This window comes from Canis lupus, chromosome 25 (genome assembly GCF_011100685.1).
Source record: "Canis lupus familiaris isolate Mischka breed German Shepherd chromosome 25, alternate assembly UU_Cfam_GSD_1.0, whole genome shotgun sequence".
Lineage (NCBI taxonomy): Eukaryota > Metazoa > Chordata > Mammalia > Carnivora > Canidae > Canis > Canis lupus.
Genome location: NC_049246.1, coordinates 51,061,374 through 51,081,833, shown reverse-complemented (window position 1 = coordinate 51,081,833; position 20,460 = coordinate 51,061,374). Strand labels below are relative to the sequence as shown.

General features: G+C 65.2%; 2 protein-coding genes across 2 annotated transcripts in view; one reads left to right on the top strand and one right to left on the bottom strand.

Annotated features, from left to right (window-relative positions):
* CROCC2 (ciliary rootlet coiled-coil, rootletin family member 2) overlaps positions 1–19,824 on the bottom strand; it is a 49,661-nt gene extending 29,837 nt beyond the window's left edge. The window contains 16 exon segments of the mRNA XM_038573039.1: positions 5,611–5,778; positions 5,936–6,082; positions 6,495–6,639; positions 6,856–6,983; positions 7,811–8,048; positions 8,189–8,478; positions 8,481–8,687; positions 8,789–8,878; positions 8,958–9,054; positions 10,163–10,390; positions 10,473–10,576; positions 14,155–14,320; positions 15,546–15,652; positions 17,345–17,493; positions 17,796–17,798; positions 18,638–19,824. Coding sequence (XP_038428967.1) covers positions 5,611–5,778; positions 5,936–6,082; positions 6,495–6,639; positions 6,856–6,983; positions 7,811–8,048; positions 8,189–8,478; positions 8,481–8,687; positions 8,789–8,878; positions 8,958–9,054; positions 10,163–10,390; positions 10,473–10,576; positions 14,155–14,320; positions 15,546–15,652; positions 17,345–17,493; positions 17,796–17,798; positions 18,638–18,803 — 2,433 coding nt within the window. The 5' untranslated portion in view covers positions 18,804–19,824.
* The window catches only part of MAB21L4 (mab-21 like 4), a 35,463-nt gene continuing 20,870 nt past the window's right edge, over positions 5,868–20,460 (top strand). Inside the window, exons 1-2 of the mRNA XM_038574425.1 lie at positions 5,868–6,061; positions 6,552–6,644. The gene's annotated coding sequence lies outside the window, so the exon portion shown is untranslated. The remainder of the gene's footprint in view (positions 6,062–6,551; positions 6,645–20,460) is intronic.

Here is a 20,460-nt window from a genome sequence, read left to right as displayed (position 1 = left end):
TAGTGGCGCCGACCTGGGAATAGATCATCCCTCAGGAAAGCTGAAGCTCGGGCTTCAATCACTCCAACCAGGGACTACGGGGTCGTTTCCCTTCACTGCCTGCCAGAACCAAAGGTGAATCTTCTCTGGAAGAAGAATAGCGTCATCAAGATCCTCACGTCATTTCTACAACTTTTTACCTATATTTGGCATTTAGTCAACATCACCAGGTGTATCAGGAGATAGGATCATATGGCAAAAACAAAACAAAACAAAACCCCACAGGTAAGAACATAAAACAAAAACCGATGCCTCTCTGCCCTCTTGAATACTCAGATATCGGAGTTCACAGAGTTTAAAGTAGCTGTGATAAAAAAATAAATAAAGTAGCTGTGATTCAGTGTTCAAGAAGGTGGATGGCAAGATACAGAATTTCACAAGAGAACTAGAAACTAGATATAAACAGTATAATTTTAAAATACAATAACCAAAATAGGTTCAATGCCAGCTTAGACAGAAGAGAGAGGACTACCAGTCTGGAAGTTCGGCAAAAGAACGTATCCAGACTGAATCATGAAGAGAAAAAAAGGATGAAAAACACTGAAGAGAGTGTAACACACGGGACAAGGCAAACAGGTCCAACACGTGTACAATGGAAGTTGCAGGAGGAGAGGAGAGGGAATACTTGAACAGATACTGCACAAGAATGCCCCCAGTCCAGTAAAATCCATCGAGCCACAGATTTAAAAGGAGCCATAATCATGCAGGGGGATAAACATGAAGAAAGCATCACGGACACAGAGCACAGTAATGTTTCTGAATACCGGAGATAGAGAAATACAAATTTTAAAATCAGAAAAACACACGTTAGCTTAAAATGAGCAACGATAGGAATGACATTTGATTTCCAAACAGCAACAAGGAAAGTCAGAAGATGGTGGGATGGATTCATCAAAATGCTGATGGCAAATGCTGTCCATCCTAGTCTCCTATAACGTATAAAAGTATCTTCAAACATAGAGACCAGTACTTTCTGCTTCTGATAATGGTGAAAGTTTGTTGGAGACCAACCCTCCCACCTGGAGCAGCTAGAAAATCTATGCAGCACACCTGCAACATCACAATCGTATGAGGGCCTAGGAGGTGCCACGTGGCCAAGACCCAAGGAGACGTGGACCTAGTTGAGCCCGACACCTGGCCATGGGCTTTCCTTGCAGTATCTACCAGCCCCGAAGTAGCACAAGGCCCAGAGCCTTTGCAGCCAAGGATAAGGCCTGGGAACTTGACTTGTGAGACTAGGGAGGCTTAACCTGGAGTTCAAAGCCACCAAAGCAGCTGGTGTTTGAGAGGTGAGACATCAGAGAGGAGGGGAGACTCAGATTCTGTATTGTTTTTAAGTACTGCTTTAGAAAAAAATAATTCCCAAGCAGTAGAGGGCTGAGGGACTCTGAATCTGAATGAGAAGTGGCAGCTGAGAGAATTGAGAAAACAAAACCTGGTGGTGGAGCTTGCCGGAAGGTAGAGGCCCTGGTCTACACCCGACTCATCCAGTGAGGGGCCCGGGAGAGCGGTGTTGCACCCCGGGGCACACCAGAAATAGGCCGCTCTTCATGAGGGATTGAAACCCACTTATAAACCAGTGTGAGCCCAGACTGGATACAGGCGCTCTGCCCCTGCTCTGATTTCCCCAAATCTAAAGCCAATTCCCTCTGGAAAAAGTTGATCTCATTCAGAGGCTCAAATGATCTCTACAAAAACATAAAGTCTTATTCAACAAAATTATTACCCATATCAAGAGGCAAGCCCAATGACTGAAAACCAAGATATAAAAGACAATAGAAAGGGACCTGTTAGAGGCTGCAGATGTTGGGAGTTATCGGACAAAGACTTGAAAAAGATTACGATTAACATACGGTGAAGATAAAGAATTTCACCAGATAACTGAAGTGTGTGTGTGTGTGTGTGTGTGTGCATAGTTAAAGTGACCATTTAAAACAAAAATATTAATAACATATTGTAGGGTTTATTTATTTATTAAAGATTTTATTCATTTATTCCTGAGAGACACACAGAGAGAGGCAGAGACCCAGGCAGAGGGAGAAGCAGGCTCCATGCAGGGAGCCCGACGTGGGACTCGATCCCGGGACCCCGGGATCACGCCCTGGACTGAAGGCGGTGCTAAACCACTGAGCCACCCAGGCTGCCCCTATTGTAGGGTTTATAACAGCACATGTAGAAGTAAAATATACAGCAACAAGAGCACAAAGGATGGGAGAGATAAATGTAACATATTATTGTGAAGGTCTTAAATTGTTTTTGAAGTAACATGATATTATTCGAATATAAACTATGCATATAATAATTTCAGAATAATTACTAAAACAATAAGCAAAATAAGTACAGCTTAGAAATGCCATTAGAAAACATAAAATAGCAAAAAAGAAAAAAGAAAAAAAAAAAAGGAAACATAAAATGGAATACTACATAAATATGAAAATAACCCAAAATAAGTCCAGAAATGAGGAAGGTAAAAATGTGTTTTTAATGAGACAAATAGAAAACAATTACCAAGATAGTAGAATAAAACCAAGCATATCAATGGTTACACTAAATGTAAATGGCACAAACTGTCCAGAGTGAATATAAAAGCAAGACCCAGGGCACCTGGGTAGCTCAGCGGTTGAGCATCTCCCTTTGGCCCAAGGCGTGACCCTGGGGGTCCTGGGATCGAGTCCCGCATCGGGCTCCTGCAGGGAGCCTGCTTCTCTCTCTGCCTGTGCCTCTGCCTCTCTCTCTCTGGGTCTTTCATGAGTAAATAAATAAATTCTTAAAAAAAAGCAAGACCCAAGCATATGCTTTTTATGAGAAACACACTTTAAATATACAGACAGAGATGAATCAGAAGTAAATTTCTTGAGGGGTATACAAAGAAAACAGCATGAGAAAGTTGGTGTGGCTCTATCAACTCCACAAAAAGTAGAAATCAAGGAAAAGAGTGTCAGCGGAGATAAGAGGGGACATTTCATAGTGATGGAGAAAGTCAGCGCATCATGAAGACATAAAATACTAAACGTGTATGCGCCTAATAACGGGAATTCAAACTATGAGGCAAAAATAAACAGGACTACAATTTGAAATGGATAATTCTGCAATCACAGATAGAGAGTTTAATGCCCTTCCAGCATGAATTGTTAGAGCAAGTAGACAAAACCAGCCAAGTAAAACAAATAAGATGAACTAACAAACAAAAAACAGTGAGGACATGGAATATTCGAACAATATTTGACGTGATTGATATTTATCGACCCTGCATCCACCAGTATCACTGTGCTCGCTCTTCTCACACGAGCATGGGATGCTCAGCAAGACTGGCTGGGCCGAAAACATGCCTCAGTACCTTTAGAGCCATTCAAGTAGCATGGAGCATGTTTTTTTTTCTTTTTTCTTCTTTTATTCTTATTTTAAAGATTTTATTTATTTATTTCAGAGAGAAAGTGATAGCCAGAGAGAGAGAGAGAGAGAGTACAAGCAGGGAGGAGAGGAGGAAGTAGGCTACCTGCTGAGCAGGAGCTCCATGTGGGGCTCAATCCCAGGACCCCAAGATCGTGATCTGAGCTGAAGGCAGATGCTTAACTGACTGAGCCCCCCGGATGCCCCTACAGTATGTTTTCTGACCTCAATAGAATTATATAAGAAATGGGTGACAAGTAGGTACTTGGAAAATCCGTGTGTGGGATCCCTGGGTGGCTCAGCGGTTTAGCGCCTGCCTCTGGCCCAGGGTGTGATAATCAAGTATGAGCAAGACAGCTACACGGAGAACAAACCACAGCTGAGAGAAGTGAGTAAAGAAGAGAAACGCCACATCCTCACGGGCGGACACCTCAAGGCGCCCAGGCCTCTGGATTCTACCTACAACGTCAACACGATCCCAACTGAGTAGGTTCTGACAGCTTTTCGGGGAGGACAGAAACTCACGAGCTGATCCCGCAGGGTACACGGAAATGTGCGACATTTCCAACTGTCAAAACCATTCTGAAAAAGAAGAATAAGGTCGGAGAACTCGTGCTCCTTAATTTCAAGGCTGAGCAAGAAAGCCCGGTAACCAAGACAGTGTGGTTTGGGGGAAAGAATGAGCAGATGGATTTGCACAGACCGACAATCTGACCCGTGCTCATCTCTGCGCGTGTATGTTCAATTCGCTTTCAACGAGTCGCTGAGTTGACTCAAGGGAGAACGGACAGTCTTTAAAAATCGGTGCGGGGAGGGATGCCCGCGTGGCTCAGCGGGTGAGCATATGCCTGCGGCCCAGACCGTGACCCTGGAGACCCGGGATTGAGTCCCACATCGGGCTCCCCGCAGGGAGCCTGCTTCCCCCTCTGCCTGCGTCTCTGCCTCTCTCTGTGTCTCTCATGAATAAATGAATAAATACTCTTTAAAAAAAGCAGAGAACGTAGAGGCAAGTCACCAACGTGAATAAACCATTCCAAGTACATCCGCCTGACGAAGCACTTGTGGTCAAGGTGTGTGCAGAATTCCTACACGCCCACGACCAAACCACAAAATAAAAAAAAAAAACAACAATAAAAATGGGCAAAAGATTTGAACACTTGACAAGAAAAGAAGGTCCACAAATTTCCGGTGCTCTCAAGATCGTTTGTGATCCAGGAAAGGCGGAGGAAAACCACAGCGGGATGTGACCGCACACACAGAGCAAAAGTGGATGATGTCGAGTGTTGACAAGGCCGAGGAGCAGCTGCAAGGCCCCGTCCGGGCGCTGCCGGTGGGATAAATAGCACAATCTCTCCGGAAAATCGCTGGGCGGTTTCTTACTAAGCTCCACGGCCACCTCCCAAACGGCCGCCTCCCTGTACATTCGTGCGCCTTGGTCACCGATGTCTGTGGCCGTCTGGCGCATCACAACCCAAAGTGGACGGAACCCAAACGTGCAGCAGCAGGGACATGGGGGAGCCAGTGTGGTTTATCCGGACGCGGACCGTTACTAGGCCGTCAAGCCCCAGCTCTTGCCGCCTGCCCGCCCCAACTCCCACCCACGATGCCTGAGACTCCAACTCCACGGCTCCGTCCACCAGGAGCTCTGCCCCGGGGGAGCCAGCGTGTGGCCCAGGGGACCGGCCCTGTCTCCTCCGCGCTGGCCGCGCCGTGCACACGATGGTCACTGCTCACGGAAACGCGCCCTGGCTCCCGAGTGCGAATCACCTTGCGGTGAAAGGAGGAGGAAGACGACGGCCGGGACGGATGGGCCAGCGCGGGAGAGAGTGGAGGGCGCCGCGTGGAGTCCCAAGGCGCACAGGGCCCGTGGGCCGCGAATGGAGGCAGGCAGAGCGCTGCAGTGCCCGCCCCGCAGAGTCACCCCCTGGAAGGCCCCCCCCAGATGGAGCAGGCAGGGAGGAGGGAGCCCCGCGGCGGAGGAGGCAGTGAAGCCCCCGACCCCGAGTGTGTGCCAGTCACGGGCGGGGCCTTGGGTCCCCTGGGGGCGCTGGGGACAGCCCCAGGGACCCTGCCTATCCCCCCAGTCCTACCCTCCCTTCACCGGCGGGACCTCCAACGGTGACCCGCACCCACAGAGGCGGGGCAGCCCCGCGGGGGCAGCGGGAGCCCTCCACGCCTCACCTGGCCCACCTGCTGCTCCAGCTGGGCCCTCTGCTGCTGGAGGCGGGCCGCCTGCCCCTGCACCTGCTCCAGCTGCTGCTCTGCCCGCGCCAGCCGCTCCCGCGCGCCCGCCTGCTCCTGCTCCAGCGCCTTCTGCTGCTCCCGCAGCTGGTCCCGCTCCTGCTCCAGCTGCCGGGGGGGGGGGGGGTGGGGTCTGCACCTAGGCTCCCCCCCACCACGCCCCGTCCCGCGGGCTGACCCCCTGCCCGGCCTCCTCCTGCCACACCTGCTCTCCGTGCAGGATTGGAGGAGATGGAGAGGTGGGAGGTGAGGGGCCCAGCCTCACCTGCAGGACCAGGTGGCTCAGGTGGCTTCTGTCCTCAGCCAGCCCCTCCGTCAGCGCAGCCATCCTGGCCAGGGAGTCCCTCTGCTCCACTCCCTCTGACTTCAGCCGGGTCACAAGCAGTTCCAGGTCAGTGTTGCTGGACTCGGCCTAGGGCAGGGAGGCAGGGCGGCCGTCACCCCCACGGGCGACGCCAGGGGGACGCCGGGGGATACTCGGATTCCTGCAGGCCAGAGCTGTGGGTGTCAGGGAGGGAGTGAGCCCCACGTCGTGGAGGTGTGCAAGCTGACGCTCTGGGCGGGGCAGGGTGGAGAGGCCTCTGAGGGGGACGGCGGCCCCCTGGGCATCCAGGCTGCGGCCCGGAGGGGTGACAGGGTACCAAGGGAGCCGGCGCGGAGAAGCAGGGGTGGCTGGCGGCCGGGACGGTGGGGGACGGGCCAGGGCCCGCAGCTGGGGCCCCAGGAGGCCGCTGGTGGTGCTGGGAAATCTGGATGGACCGAGGGCCCTGGGGGCGAGGAGACAGGCAAGCGGGGACGGGGGTGCAGCGGGCGTGGAGCAGTACCCGGGCCAGGGCCCTGCGCAGACCCTCCCTCTCGCTCTCCACAACGTCCCTCTGCAGCTGGGCCAAGTGCAGCGCCTCCTGGGCGGACACCAGCTCCCTCCTGAGCCCCGAGATCTTCTCCTCCAGCTGCTCCAGGCGCCCCCGACTGAGGTGCAGAAACCAGAGGGGAGGGGGTGCGGTCAGCTCGGGGCAAGCCGGGGGCCGCGGGGTGGGGGGCCGGGGAGCCCGGGGAGCCCAGGGGAGTGTGGGTGGCCCTGCAGGGAGGTTCCCGTGTCCACCTCTGCCCCTGTGGGGGGCAGGCCGTGGGCGGGGTGACGGGGACCCTGTGCTGCCCTCAGGAGCCCGGCGACCAGCCCCGCACCTGGCCTGCAGCCCTCCCCTCTGCTGCGCCCACAGCAGGCCGCCCCCCTGCAGCTCCGCATTCTCCGCCTGGACGGGGCCTCCTTCCTCCTCATCTCCTCCACCGCCGGCTCCAGGGCCCTTTTCTCTCTCTGGGAGCAGGGGAGGCGGAGGTTGGGGAGCCCCAGGACCGGGTCACGCCCCGGATGGGCTTGCACCTCGGCCTGGGCGGGAGCACTGAAGGGCAGGGAGGGCACGGGCCAGGCGGCCGTGGGGGTGAACCCGGGGAGGCACCCAGCCTCCGGGCCCAGGCGCGCCCCTCTCGAGGCTTCCGCGAGCCCCCAGGGCACTCAGGGTCGGGCTCCCCGCTGCTCCCTCTGCTCGGCCCTCTGCCCGCTGCCGGCCAAGCGTGCGGTCCCCGCAGGACAGCCTGATGGGCGGACCCTCCTCCCCGGCACTGTCCCCACCTCCGCGTCTGCCTGTCCCACCGGCCTGGTCCCGACGGGGGGCGCGGGCCCTCGAGAGCCGCCGGCCGCCCCAGCTGGGAATCCGAGCCTCAGGCCCCTGAAGCGCCGAGTCCTGGAGCCTCCATCTCCCAAACGCTCCTGGGTCCCCCCCCCCCCCCCCCCCGTGAGGGTCCCACCCAGGCCTGCCCACCTGTCCCCGGAGCCACGGCTTGCCCCCAGCAGCCACACCGGCCCCCCAACCAGGGCTGCCCCTGCTAGGAGCCCTGGCCGCAACCCACGCCAGCCTGAGCCCTGCTCCCATCCCTCCCTGGGTGCCCCTCGGGGCGGGCGTGGGGTTCATGTCTCCCCAGACATCCTGTCTCTGCACCGAGGGCGCCGTCAGGTCACCCCGAGAAGGCACCTCCCCAAGGGAGCCACAGTCCCCACCCCCGGGGTGATGAGGGGAAGCGGCCTCCTGGCCGTCTCCTGGCCCCTCGCTCAGCACCTGAGCAGGGGAGCTTCTGGTCCCACCGCCACCGGCCCTGGGGCAGCAGCATGTGCAGGAAGCATCCAGAAAGCCTCCTGGCCGCTTGCCACGGGATCCGTAGCCCCGGGAGTGCTCTCAGGCCGCCCCGTGGATGTGGCCAGAAGGGTGTTTGGGGGACTTCGGGGCCGTTCCTGAAGGATGGTGGGAGCCCTGGGAGGAGTCCCGGGAGTCGGGGGCCGGGGGCAGGGCACATGCTCAGCCAGGGCTTTGGGGGGCTGCGTCCTGGGCGGCAGCAGCCAGGTGGGCCCAGGGGGGCAGGGCCTCGGAGCAGGCGGGTCAACGTGGGGCTGAGGGCAGGGGGCCGGGGCACATGGCCTCGCCAGAAGCCTGCTCTGTCCTCTGCCCTGCGCGCCCCCGGTCACCTCCGCAGGAGCTCGCCACACGCGGGGCGCTGCTGTGCCTCCCGGGCCTGCGCCTGCAGCTCGTGCAGGAGCCTCCGCGCCGCCTGCAGCTCCTGCCGGTCCCCGGACTGCTGCTCCCGGAGCCGGGCGGCCCGCGCCTCCGCCGACTCCAGCTGCAGGCACAGCTCCTGGCGGGGGGAGCGGCGAGGGGGGCAGTGGCGTGAGCCCCTCCGGCCTGGGCGGGCCTTGGACGGGACCCCACTCCTCCCGCAGCCCCGGGACCCGCCAGCTTTGCCTCCCGTCCTGGGCCGTGGCCGCCCACCTGCTCCCGCCGCCGCCGCCGCTCGATGGCCGCCTGCACGGCCTGCAGGGCCACCTCCGGGGTGTCCGGGGTGTCTGGGGAGCGCGCCGGGGGTGGGGACGCAGAGCACGCGGGCCTCCTCAGCTGGCCCCCGGCCTCCTCGGCCTCGGCGCTGCCGCTCGTCGCCAGCAGTGGGCCCTCCGCGTCTGCCTGGGCCACCTACGGGGTGCAGAGAGGACGGGGTGGAGGGGCGCGAGCTCGGGACCTTCCAGATCCTGGCAGGTGCCTGCGGTCCCACAGGAAGCCCCAGGCGGCCGCACCTCTGCGATTCTCCTCAACACGCGCCGCAGGGACGCAGCTTCCTCCTCCAGGACGCCCGCCGCCCTCTGGTCTCCACCGCGCGGGGACTCCTGTGGCCACAGCAGGGCCTCAGTGGGCAGGGCAGGTGGCCGCCCCCCACCCCGCGCCCGCCCCGTGCCCGCCCCGCACCCGGGCCTGGAGGTCCGCCCTGAGGGAAGCGATGGTGCTCTCGTGCTTGGAGCTCTGCTCCGTGAGCTTCTCCACCAGCAGCGTCTGCTCCGAGAGCCTGGAGGGCGGTCGGGGCGTCAGAGCAGAGAACAGCCCAGCGCTGCCCGCTCCCGGCCCCCCGCGGCGTGGCTCAGTGGACAGCCCCGTCCGGCCAGACGCCTCTCTCCCGCTCTAGGACCTTCGGTGGCCCCCATGGCCTCGGGAGCAGAGTCCAGCGCCCCGGGCCCACCCCGACCCCAACCCCGCTCTCCAGCGTCATGGCCTGCGGCTCCCGGAGGCTCCGCGCCCGTCCTCCGGGCCCTCAGCCCAGCTGCGTCCTCCGCCGGGACCACCTCCGCCACCAAGTGATGTCATCGTCCCTCTCCTTCTCAAAGACCCCGGGGCACCTGGGTCTCCCGTGCTGTGGTTCCAGCACCTTCCGCACAGGCCCGGGGAACTGCCCCTGCATCTGGCACCCCTGGGCCCGCCTGCCTCGCCCCTTTGGGGCTGTGTTGGGGTCTGTTTGACTCAAGTGGCCCCCCAGGGCAGCGCGGCCTTCTTCCCCGCAGCCTGGCAGGTGCCTGTGGCCAGGCGATCCTCGCCCCTGTGGAGCTGCGCCCGGGGGCAGCAGGCTCGGCCTTCCCTGGGGAGCTGTCTCCCCCTGCCCGCAGAAGCTGCCCTCACGTCTGAGCCACAGACACGTCCTCTGCATCCAGGACCTCGCGCGCTCGCTCCGAGGCTCGCAGACCCCAGGAGGGCCCCGGTCTCAGCTGCACCCGGCGTAGACCTGGGCCCCCCACCTGCCTCAGCCTCTCAAGTGGGTCAGCCTCCAAGCGGGCGCCCACCGCGGCAGGGACGTGCCGCGAGGCCGGGAATTCAGCTTCTGGGACCGGCCACGAGGACACGGGCCACGCCTGCCCGCCGCAGCTGAGACCCTCAAGGTTTGGGCGCCCTAGCCTGGCCTCCGGGGTTGGTTCGGGCCGCGTGAGCCCGCCACGTTGGGGACCGTCCTGTGCCGCCAGGGGCACCGTCAAGAGCATGGGCAGCAGCACGGAGGCCCCCGGTACAGCTGCACGCGGGGCCCGTGCGTGTCTGGGAACCGCGGCCCCTGGGAGCTGGGAGGGGCTGGGAGGCGCCCGGCCCTCGGCCTCATCCTCCCTCCCGCCCCCGCCGGCCGCCGCACCCACCTGGCCCGAAGCGCCACCTTCTCGGCGTCCCAGCGGCCCTGCAGCTGGAGCATCTCCCGCACCTTGTCCCGGAGCTGCCGCTCCAGCCGCGAAGCCTGCAGGGCCTGCTGCTCCGGGGCGCCGGGCTCGCCGCGGGCCGACAGCCGCAGGTGGCAGTCGAGGCTGAGGCAGGCTGTGCGCAGGCGCCGGGCCGTCCTGGCCGCCTCCGCTCGCATGTCCGCGAGCCCCCTGGGAGGCGAGTCAGCACCGCCACTGAGCCTCAGGCCCCGTCCAGGCGCCCGTCTCCCCCACGCGGGTCCCCGGCCGTCACCTGTCCGTGGCTGCGCGCAGTTCGGCCAGCTGTGCCCGGAGCGCGGTCGCCCGTCTCCACAGAAGGAGGAGGTCCTGGGCCCCCCCGTCACGGGGACGCTGGCTCTGAAAGCGAGAGGGCGAGTCTGCCTCGGGCCAGAGAGGCGGCTGGAGCCCTGGGACCCCCGCACCCACCCCTCAACGCCCTCTTCCAGGTGGCGCCCCCCGCGGGGAGCAGACCCAGCACCCCGGGGGCCCTGCTTCCTGGGGGCAGCGCCCCCCGCCCCCGACGACCTGGGGAGGCGACCGCATCCAGCTCCTGCCCGGAACCAGGACTCACCCGCCTGGTCTCCCTGCTGGGGCGGGAGGCACCTGTGCGGCCCTCTGCAACCGCCTCCCCCCACCCCCCTGCAGCACAGGGGACAGGCTTCGCGCCCTCCCAGCTCTTCCTCTGGGGGAGCCCCTGGCGTGTCCGGTGGGGCCGGGTCCTCGCAGGTGCCAGGGACCCGGCCTGTAGCCCTTGGAGCTCATGGAGGGGAAGGTGGGGAAGCCGCCCTCCGAGACAGGCGACAGGCGGGGCGTGGAGGGCGGGCAGGAAGGGCTGGCACTGGCCGCCGTTCAGGGACCGGGCTGAAGCCCAGGGCTCCCGGGTCTCTACCCCCGTCCCGGGCCCTGCACTGGCTGTGTCCCGAGTGCGGATCTTCCCTGCCTCCCAGGGGCTCAGCGCGGGCCCCGGGCCGCCCCGTAGCTACCCCTCTGCCCTCCCGGCCCGCTCCGGGCGCCTCTCTGATGCCGCTGCCGACGGAGGCCCTCACGTCCCCCTGCTCCTCCTCCTCCACGAAGCCTTTGCCGAGCCCCTGGGTCCTGACCCGCATCTGAGGTCCCCGCACTGAGCCCACGTGTGTAGGCGACGCCACTCTGTCGGGCCTCACTGTGCCCCGGCCCCCAGGGTGATCCTCCAGGAGCAGGGATTAGACCTGCGCACGCCTGGGCCGCCCTGCCCGACAACCGCCATGAACTGCGGAAGATTCCAGACCAGACGACTTCTGGGACGCGAGGCTGATGCGCCGGGGGGCACTCCGGCCCGGACGCTGGGGTCAGGGACTCCGGAGGGACGCAGGCAGCCTGTTGCCAAACCGAGCAACGGGAACATGGTCTCCTGGACCGTGGGGGTCAGGGGACAGCGAGGAAAGCCTGGGGCCCGTCCAGACGGCGCATCTGCCCACACTCGCGAGCCAGATCTCGAAGCTGCCGTCCAAGGGGGGCCGTCCAGGTGAGTGAGCGGACACGCGCCCACACGAGCACGCGCACACGCACACGCGCAGCCCTGCCTGCAGGGCAGTGTAAGGAGGAACCTCCGAGGTGGCCCCTTGGGTTCAACGGTGAAACCTAATCCCTGCTGGACGGGGTGTGGAGGTGGGTGTCAGGCTCCACCCTGGTGATGGGCTTAGCGCCCTTATGAGGGTGCCCTCGAGCCCCCTCGCCCGTCCGCCGCCTGCGGCTGTAGTTCCAAGATGCTGTCCGGGCCGGGAAGCCGCCCTGGCCCCGCGCTGAGTGGTCGCGCGCCTTGATCCTGCGCTTCCCGCCTCCAGAACCGTGAGCGGCTAACGTTAGCGGAACACAAGCCCCGTCTGTGGGGTTCTGACAGCAGCCTCCTCCCTGGGGGCGTAGGGCCACAAGGCCGCCTGTACGCAGTTTTCAGCCTGAATTCACATCACCTGGGTGGCTTGAAAAAAAAATGCTCAGGCTGGAAACGTACTCCAATGTGGCCCCAAAGACGGTCAGAGCCGCCCCCGTGCACCTGCCGAAGCAAAGGAAAATCCTTTCTGGAAGAGACCGCATCCCTTCCGGGTTTCAAAGAACGAGCACCAAGTTGCAAGAAAAATAAGCCGCTCTTGGTTTAAAATTCAAGGCAAATCACTGACGACACAAGGGAACAGGGCACCGCGGTCAAGAGCCTGCACAAACAGCATGATCGGACCTCAGACAACGCGAGACGTCGCGACATCCGGCGCAGCGGGGGACGTGGCCGTTTCTAAGATGCGTCAGCAAGCAACGAGACGCGTGCACGTCCGGGGTAAGAGCCGGATATTCGGGGAAGCCTCAGCCACAGTCCTTAAACACGAGAGACCCGACACTTGGGATCTTAGCCAAAGCGGGTGGGTTTAACCGTGAGGACTCCAGAGGCGGACGTGCTGACCAGGCAGGCGCGCTGGGAGCCGAGCTCTAGAATACGGGCCGGGTGACAAAGGGAGGACGGACGTGCCGGCGCAGAAGCCCGAGGGCGTCCTCAGAGCAGCTGGCCTGCGCGGGGTCGGAGAGCTCGGGGACGTGAGGCCTACCCTCAAAGGTCGCCAAGGCACAGCGTCCTGCTGAATCCGAAGCAGGATAAAGAGAAGGAAATCTGCACAGAGACGCGTCCCAGGGGAACTGCGGGACCGCGAGGCAGGAGCCGGGATCCTGAAGCCACCGGGTGGGAGGCCGGACTACCTCAGAGGCCCCGGGCGCCCGCTTCTCGCAGCAGGTGGGGGGGCCAGAGCGCAGGGAGAGTCTCTCAGGGACCGAGAGGGAGCATCTGCCGACCAGTGAGACCTCCTTTCAAGGCCAAGGGGGAAACAGAGACCCTGGACGAACCACCGCCGGGCTGAACTCGGGACCTGCCCCCCAGGGCGTCCGGGTCCCCCCAGGTCACAAGCAGAGGCGGGGGTGGCAGGGATGCGGGGCTGCCTCTAACCTGCCCCTGCCTGGCCACCACCTGCGATGATGACCACCGGCCTCTGCGGGACGTGGGTAAGGGCAGGACCCTCCATCTGGAGGCCACGCAGCAGGAGGCCCCCAGCCTCCAACGGAACCGCAGCCGCAGGGGCCTGGGCACAGGGGTCAAGACCTCCTGTGCGGCGGCTGCGCCCCAGGCCCGTGGGGGCCCAGCCAGCTGGCCTGACGCTGGGTGGGAGGTGCTGCGGTGGCCCCGTGAGGCGGGTTCGCCTGGGGGGGGGTCCGCCCGAGGCCCGGGCACGCTGGCCCACCGCAGCCCCACTTTCACCCGAAGCGCCGTTCTCAGGTGGTGTCGGGGCGCATCCCGCCAGGGGCACCTGTAGAGGACTGTGGGGAGGCAGCGACACCTGCCCCGCAAGGGCCGCTGCAGCCGCGGAGGCCGGCCCTGCCCCAGGAAGCCGCCCTTCCAGGGGCCCCCGTCCAAGGACGGGTCGGAGCAGACGGGGACGCCTCGCTCACTCAGTGGCCACGAGCGTGGCGGTGGGACGACCCGGAGCAGGCGGGGCAGGGAGCTGGGCGTCGTCCGTCTCAAGCATCCCCCCAGCTCACAGCAGGTCTTGTCCCCAGTGACCCCCCCCGAGGCCGAGGCCTGGGATCAGAACACTGACCAGGGGAGCCGGGGGTGGGGGGGCCTGGAGCAACGTGTGCCCCCGGGGTCTGACCAGGGCCCGGCCTCCAGGGGCCTGCTGCTGTCTGAGGCGCGGGGCCCTGCGCGGGTCTGGTCCCGCCTGCCGTTCCTTGGGGGAGGGTCTCCCTCCCCGGCGTCCCCCGCCCCCGCAGGCTGCTGGGCCCAGCCGATGGGGAGCCCGGCGTGGCAGGAGGTCAGCGGCCTTGCCCCCCAGCAGGGACCGCCGCGGAGCCACTTGAGCCTCCCGGCCCCCCGGCCGACCCCCCGCCACGAGCCGCCGCGGGCCAACGCGGGCAAGCACCTGTGTCCCGGTCCCGCGCTGCGCCTCCCTCAGCTCCAGCTGGCTCCGGAGGTGGAGCACGCCGTCGGCCGTCCTGGCCAGCTCCTCGGCCAGCCCGTCGTTGGCCCTCCTCAGGTGCTCCAGCTGTTGCCGCAGCAGGCTGTTCACCTGCGCCAGTCCAGAGCTCCTGGGCGGCACACGGCACCGCGGCCTGGCCTGGGGGCTTCTCCCTGGACGCCCCTCGGAGCCGAGCCCGGAGCCCGGAGCTTCCCCGGCCCGGCCGGCCCCGCTCAGCCGTGAGGGCCCCAAGCTGGCCCCAGGGGGCACTGACCGCCTGCAACGGGCCCCCCACGGCTCCCCAAACTGGGCCCGGTACCCGAGGAGCCCCGGCACCCTGCTCCTCCCATGCTGAGCCTTCCTGGCCGTGCCCCTCACGCGTGACCGGCTCCGGCCCAGGCGCCAGGTGGGGGGACCGAGACACCGGACGGGCAGCGCTGGGAGCTGAGGGGCGCCTGCGGAGGGAGTGCCCGCGGCGGAGGGGGTCGGGCGTGCCCTCGAGCGGGCAGCCCCCTGCGACCGCGGGGTCCTCTCCCCAGGGAGCCTCCCTCCGAGAGCCGGCCCTCCCTCCCAGCAGGGACCTGCTCCGCTCCTCTTTGCAACCTGGGCATCGCCTCCTCTTGGGTTACGACCCCCCCCCCCCCCCCCCCCCCCCGGCTGTTTGTGAAAACCGGTTTTCCGAATGCTCGTCAGCACTTTGCTTCTTTTCCAGAGTCCCCGAGGATGAAGCAAGTAACGGGAAGCATTCCGCCAACGCGCCAACCTCCCCCAGGTCTGGACGCAGCCGAGCTCAGGGGCTCAGCGCCTCCTGGCTGCCCTCCCTGCAGTGTGGACGCGTGCCCTTCCCTCCCAGGGACGGCGCCCGGAGCCCGGGGCCCAGGGGCTCCTTCTGGAGAGCCGGGGGCACCACTGGGCGTGCTCGGGCGTGACCCACGCCTGCCAGTGGTGGCAGACGAGCCCCTGACCGGGAAATCAGAGCGGCCTGAAGCCAGAGGAGGCGGGGCCAGCGCGTGAACGAGTGGGGTCGAGGGCAGCACCCGTGGGCACCCCAGGACTGGCTGCGCTCCCGAGGCCCACGGTCAGCCCAGGGGACCCGCCTGCAGCACCGGCCAGGGCACCCGCGGGCGTCGGGGTGGAGGGCAGGGCGGGTGAGACCCTCAGACCCGTGGGACCTGCAGCCCCCTCAGGCCCACCCCGGTGGTCCCCGTCCCCGCCCTGCTCTGCCCACTTCTTCCCCTGCCTCTGAAGCCCGCGGCCAACCCAGCCTTACAGGCAAGTTGGGAGGAGGCCCCGGGGCGAGGGCATCTGCTGCCTCTGGGGGTGCGGCCGAGCTCCCTGCAGCCGCCCACACTCACCTCTGCTCGGCCGCCTCCAAACGGCCCAGGGCCTCCTCCAGGTCCACGCTGTGCTCCAGCTCCGACCTCCGCAACCGGGCCTCGGTGGTCTCCAGACGGGCCTGCAGCTGGAGAGGACGGTGGCCCACTAGCCAGCCGTCCCAGGGCCCACCAGGGCCCCCGCACACCGAGGGGCAGCGGCCAGGCCTTCACGCGCTGACCCCGCGCCCCGTGCCTGGCTGGCTGCGGAGGGGCCCCCGGGCCGGTTCACCAGGACTGAGCAGGCCTGGGGTCGCCCTGCCCGAGTGAGAGTGAGCGTGAGGTCCCACTCCTCCCGCTGCCCCCCAGTTCCCGTCCGGCAGGTGGGCTTCCACCCGGGGCAGGCCTGGGGGCGGGGGGGGTGTCATGGAGCTGCACCAGGCCTGCCTCAGGGCCGCGTCCTTCCTCCCCGCCTCCCTGCTGGAGCCTGAGAGGTGGGCAGCCTGGAGCTCCAGGAGGACGGGAGGTGCTGGGCGGACCCCAGACCTGCACCCCGGAGCACCTGGGGTGTCTGGGGAGGGGAACTCGGGCCCAGCCGGCGGGTGGGGGGGGGGCTGGGACGCGGGAAGGTCAGGAGAGCCTGCGGGCCCCAGGATGGAGACAGCCGAGGCCAGGGCAGGGGCCGGGGTGCCCACCCAGTGGACGTGCCGCACAGAGGTCACCCCCTCCCGGCCATCTGCTCGGGGGTCACGGGGGGAGGCCTTGCCCCTTCTGGCGCCTGCACAGGGTGGGGGGTGGGGGACGCCCTCGGGAGCCGGACATGTGCGCCGGGCTGCGAGGTCTGGGAGTTCAGTTCTGACTCATGAGGCTTACTAATGTGTCCGCAGGATTTCTGGCTTCTATTCCCGCCACGGATTCCCAACATCTCCCCACCCTGTGCTAGGAAGGCCCCCCACCCCCACGACTGGGCCGAGGCCGCAGACAGCCCGGGCTGGTGGGCGGGTGCCCCCTGGGCTCCTGGCCCTGATGGGGCCGAGGACGCCCCTCGTCGTGGTGCTGCCCCGAGGGGACTCGCCGGGGTGGGGGCAGCAGGGAGAGCGGGCGTTGGGTCTGGGGGCCGCTGGTGCCACCTCTCCCGGAAACCCCGGACATCCCGGGGAACAGGGGGCAGCCTGGGGCAGCTCAGCCCCGGGCCAGCGTGTCCTCATCTGGCGTGGGGGCAGCAGCTCTGCCTCGGAGGGCACGGAGGGCTCTGGGGACAGCGGGGCCAGGTGGGCCAGACGCCGCAGGGGCGCGGGCACCCCACCCTGGGGCCGGGCATGCCGGGCTCTGGTCTGGCAGGTGTCCTCGCCTTTCTGCCTCAGTGTCCCCGTCTCCACACTTCGTAGCCACATGGCCTCTTGCTGTGGCTGGAGGCGTTGGGGGTGCCCAGGGGACCAAGGATTGAGGACCCGGGGTCACAGCTGTCCTCTGAAGTCACAGCCGGCCTGGCTGTCAGGGAAAGGTGGAGGCAGGGGCAGAGCCGAGGGCGGGGGCCGGTTCCTGGGCAGACCCCAAAGGTGGGGCGCTGGGGCCGAGGGCTTGGGGCTCACCAGCTGCCCCAGCAGGCCCCCGGCAGCCAGGACACAAGGCAGTGCTCCGGCTGGGCTGGGAGACCGGGGCCTTCGTCGTGGGGGGGCCTGGGCACCCGTCCTGCGCGCACCCTCCCGCCTCCAGCCTGGCTGGGGATTCAGCTGTGCGGAGGCTGAGGGGACCGTCAGGCTGCGTCCTCAGTGCCACCGTCTGACCCCCGGCCTCCCGGACCGCCCTTCTGCTGGCCCCGCGCCCCGGGCACCGCTTACCCGCTCGCTGGCCGTGTGGCACCTGCTGGCCAGCTCGTCGTGCTCAGCGCCCGCCTGGGCCAGCAGGCTCTCCAGCCGGCACAGCTCCTGCTGCAGGAGCTCGTTCTCCTCCTGCAGGCGGGCCGAGGTGCCCAGCGGCTCCCGCACCCCTGCAGGGGGAGCACCAGGGTCAGCCCGCACCGCCTGGGCCACCGTGCTGTCCCCACGGTGGGATGTGGGCGGGTCCCTGGGCTCCCTCCGCGGTCGGCCCCGACCTTCCGGGAGCATCCCCGACCCGACCCAGGAGACCCTGGCGTGGGGTCCTGGACGTCTCGCTCCAGGCCTCCCTCCCGCTCCTGGGGCCCTACGTCTCAAGCATCCTTGACCCCAACACGGCCCCAAAGCAGTTAGAGCAGAGGGCGGGGGAGAGGCCTGGACACGGGGGCCCCCGGCCCCCACTAGGCACCAAGACCTGCTGATGCAGGGTAACCGGTCTCATCTGAGCTGCTTTCCTTTTTTTTTTTTTTTTTTTTTTTAAAGATTTTGTTTATTTATTCATGATAGTCACAGAGAGAGAGAGAGAGAGAGAGGCAGAGACACAGGCAGAGGGAGAAGCAGGCTCCATGCAGGGAGCCCAACGTGGGACTCGATCCTGGGTCTCCAGGATCACGCCCTGGGCCAAAGGCAGGCGCCAAACCGCTGAGCCACCCAGGGATCCCCCTGAGCTGCTTTCCTGAGCGCACGGCGGGCTTTCCTCCCCCTTCACACGCGCCCGGAGAGCGATGGGTCCCTCGGGAGGCCACAGACCCTTACTCTGCACGGGGGCCTCGGGACCCACACAGTCACAGGCACAGCGGGGGCCTCGTGGCCGAGCGGCCGGGTGGCCCTGCTGCAGGGACCCAGGGGGCCTGCGTGCTGTGGTCAGAGGCCCGGGAGGGGTGGGGGGCCCGCTCAGGGTCTGCGCTTCCTCAGCGTCGCCCTTCGGGATTTTCACTCCTCTAACGGAAAATAAATACGTTGGAAGTCGAGACGGTCACCAATGTGTCCCACACACGAATGCCGCGCTGGACAGTCCTTGCGGCCTAGTGGGAAGCGTGCTGCGGGGATGGATGTGTGACCCCCGTGGGGACCCCGTGGGAGGGCGTGGTTCTCGGCCCGTCACCCTGCAAGATGACAGCCCAGGAGGGGCCAGCCGCCCGAGGGGGACGCTGCAGGGGTGGGGGGTGGAGAGCACTGAGGCTCGACTGCAGCTGCTGGCTCTGCGGTTCCCCTGTTGCCCACCCCCCCCATCGTCACCCCGCCACCTCCCGTCACCTTGGTGTGGCTCGTCCCCCAGGCTGCCGGCCACGATCTCGCGGATTCGGGCGGGCACAGGAGTAGGCGAAGCCCGGCAGCCTCCCCCGCGAACGGTCAGCGCCCGATCCTCCCTGCTGGCCATGGGGCTCAAGACGGTGTCCTCCAGCCTCTGCAAAACAGCCATCCAGAGACACTGGGGGGTGGCAGCCGCCCTGAGCTCATGGGCTTAGTGGGGGCTGCACGCCCCCGCCGCAGCCAAGGGCCCCGAGAGGACTGCCCGAGGGCTGTCGCCCGACGCTGCCTGGGGTCTGTGCCTGTAGAGTGGGATGACACCCTGGGAGCTCTGCGGGGGCCGGGCCGGTGTTCACGGGGGGCCTGTCCAGGGGCACCGGGGGGCGGTGCCCTTGCTCTGCTCCACGGGACCACCCGCAGCACAGTCTCCCCACTCTCCCGGTGGGGCTGCTGGGGGGGACTGGCAACTTGCAGGGACCTAGGACCTCCCTTTAGGACGTGGCCGGGTGCTGGGGCCTTCGTCCTGCCCAGCAGCAAGGGCACGAGAGGACAGGGCAGGACCCAAGGGAGGGGCTGTGGGAGGATGGCGAGGGCAGCCCTCCCTCCTGGCTGGGCCAGAGCAGGGCCTGGCAGCGGCCGGGAAGCCCCAGGGGCCCAATTCCCGGACACCGGTGTTGGGAGGCCCTGGGGATTCGGTGCGCCATGAGGCGGGCAGAGCTGGGGGAGGGCGGGGGCGCCCTCCAGACCCCGGCCCGGGCAGGGCCCTTCTGCTGGGTGTAATTGTGGTGCCGGCTAGGGCAAGGACCCTCGGGGCCTGTGGAGCATCTGGGCGTGAGAGGGCTTGGGGTGACAGGGTCACCGATGCTTCCCTGGGGTCCTGGAGACAGATGTCTGCCCCCGGGGGCTCTCCGGGGCTGCAAACCGGGTTCTCCTATCATGGTCCCCCAATCTCAAACTTCTGAAATCCATCACCGTGTGGTCAGACTCCCCCTGCCTGTGGAGGGTCTACCCCCCGGGGCCCCCCAAGCCCCCTCCCAGCCCAGGATCCTGCCGAGTTACCCCTGAGTGGCCTCCTGTCGCCTCCCTCCTCTGATTTCCTCTCAGCTCTCCCTGGAGGGCCCTGCACCCGGCTGTGGCCCTCGGCCCTGGCCTCCTGGGTGTGCCCCTGCTGTGCCCACCCCACTGCCGGCGCCCTCTCTGTTCCCTCTTCCCGAGACCCCAGCCTGGCGTCCCCTGCACACGCTGTCCCCAATTCTCCCTGGGCACAAGGCATGCTCCACGCGGACCAGACAGCCGGGGGTCACCCCGAGACCTGGGCTCTGTGTGGCACCCAGTAAGGCCGCACTCGGACGGATCCCGGCAGCAGCCCAGTTGCCGGACCGCCGCTGAGCAGACGCCTGGGCTGACTTCCGCTGCCCCCTGGTGTGGAACCTGGTCCTGGCCGGCCCAGACCGGCCCTTCACAGGCTGGAGCCCGACTTGGCACGGGGATGTTTCAATTTGAGAAAGTGGGGGGCCTCCGGGAGGAGCCTTCACCCAGCACCCCCAGGTGACCCCTGGGGTTACTGGGGTGGGAGCAGCCTGCCTGGGGGGAGGGGAGCCGGTGCCCCCTATGCTCTCTGGGCCGAGCGAGCCGGATGCCAAGACCATCAGCCTCCTCTCCTGTCCCCCCCCAGGAAGGGCAGCCCGAGGGGGGCGGGGGCCATGTTCACCTCCACCCAGATTCGCACGTGGGGAAACTGAGGCTCAGCCGGGTAGGCCAGGCCCGCGCAGGAGCAATGAACTCCCTGGGCCAGGCCGCACCGACTCTGCCCTGCGCGCTCCCCCACC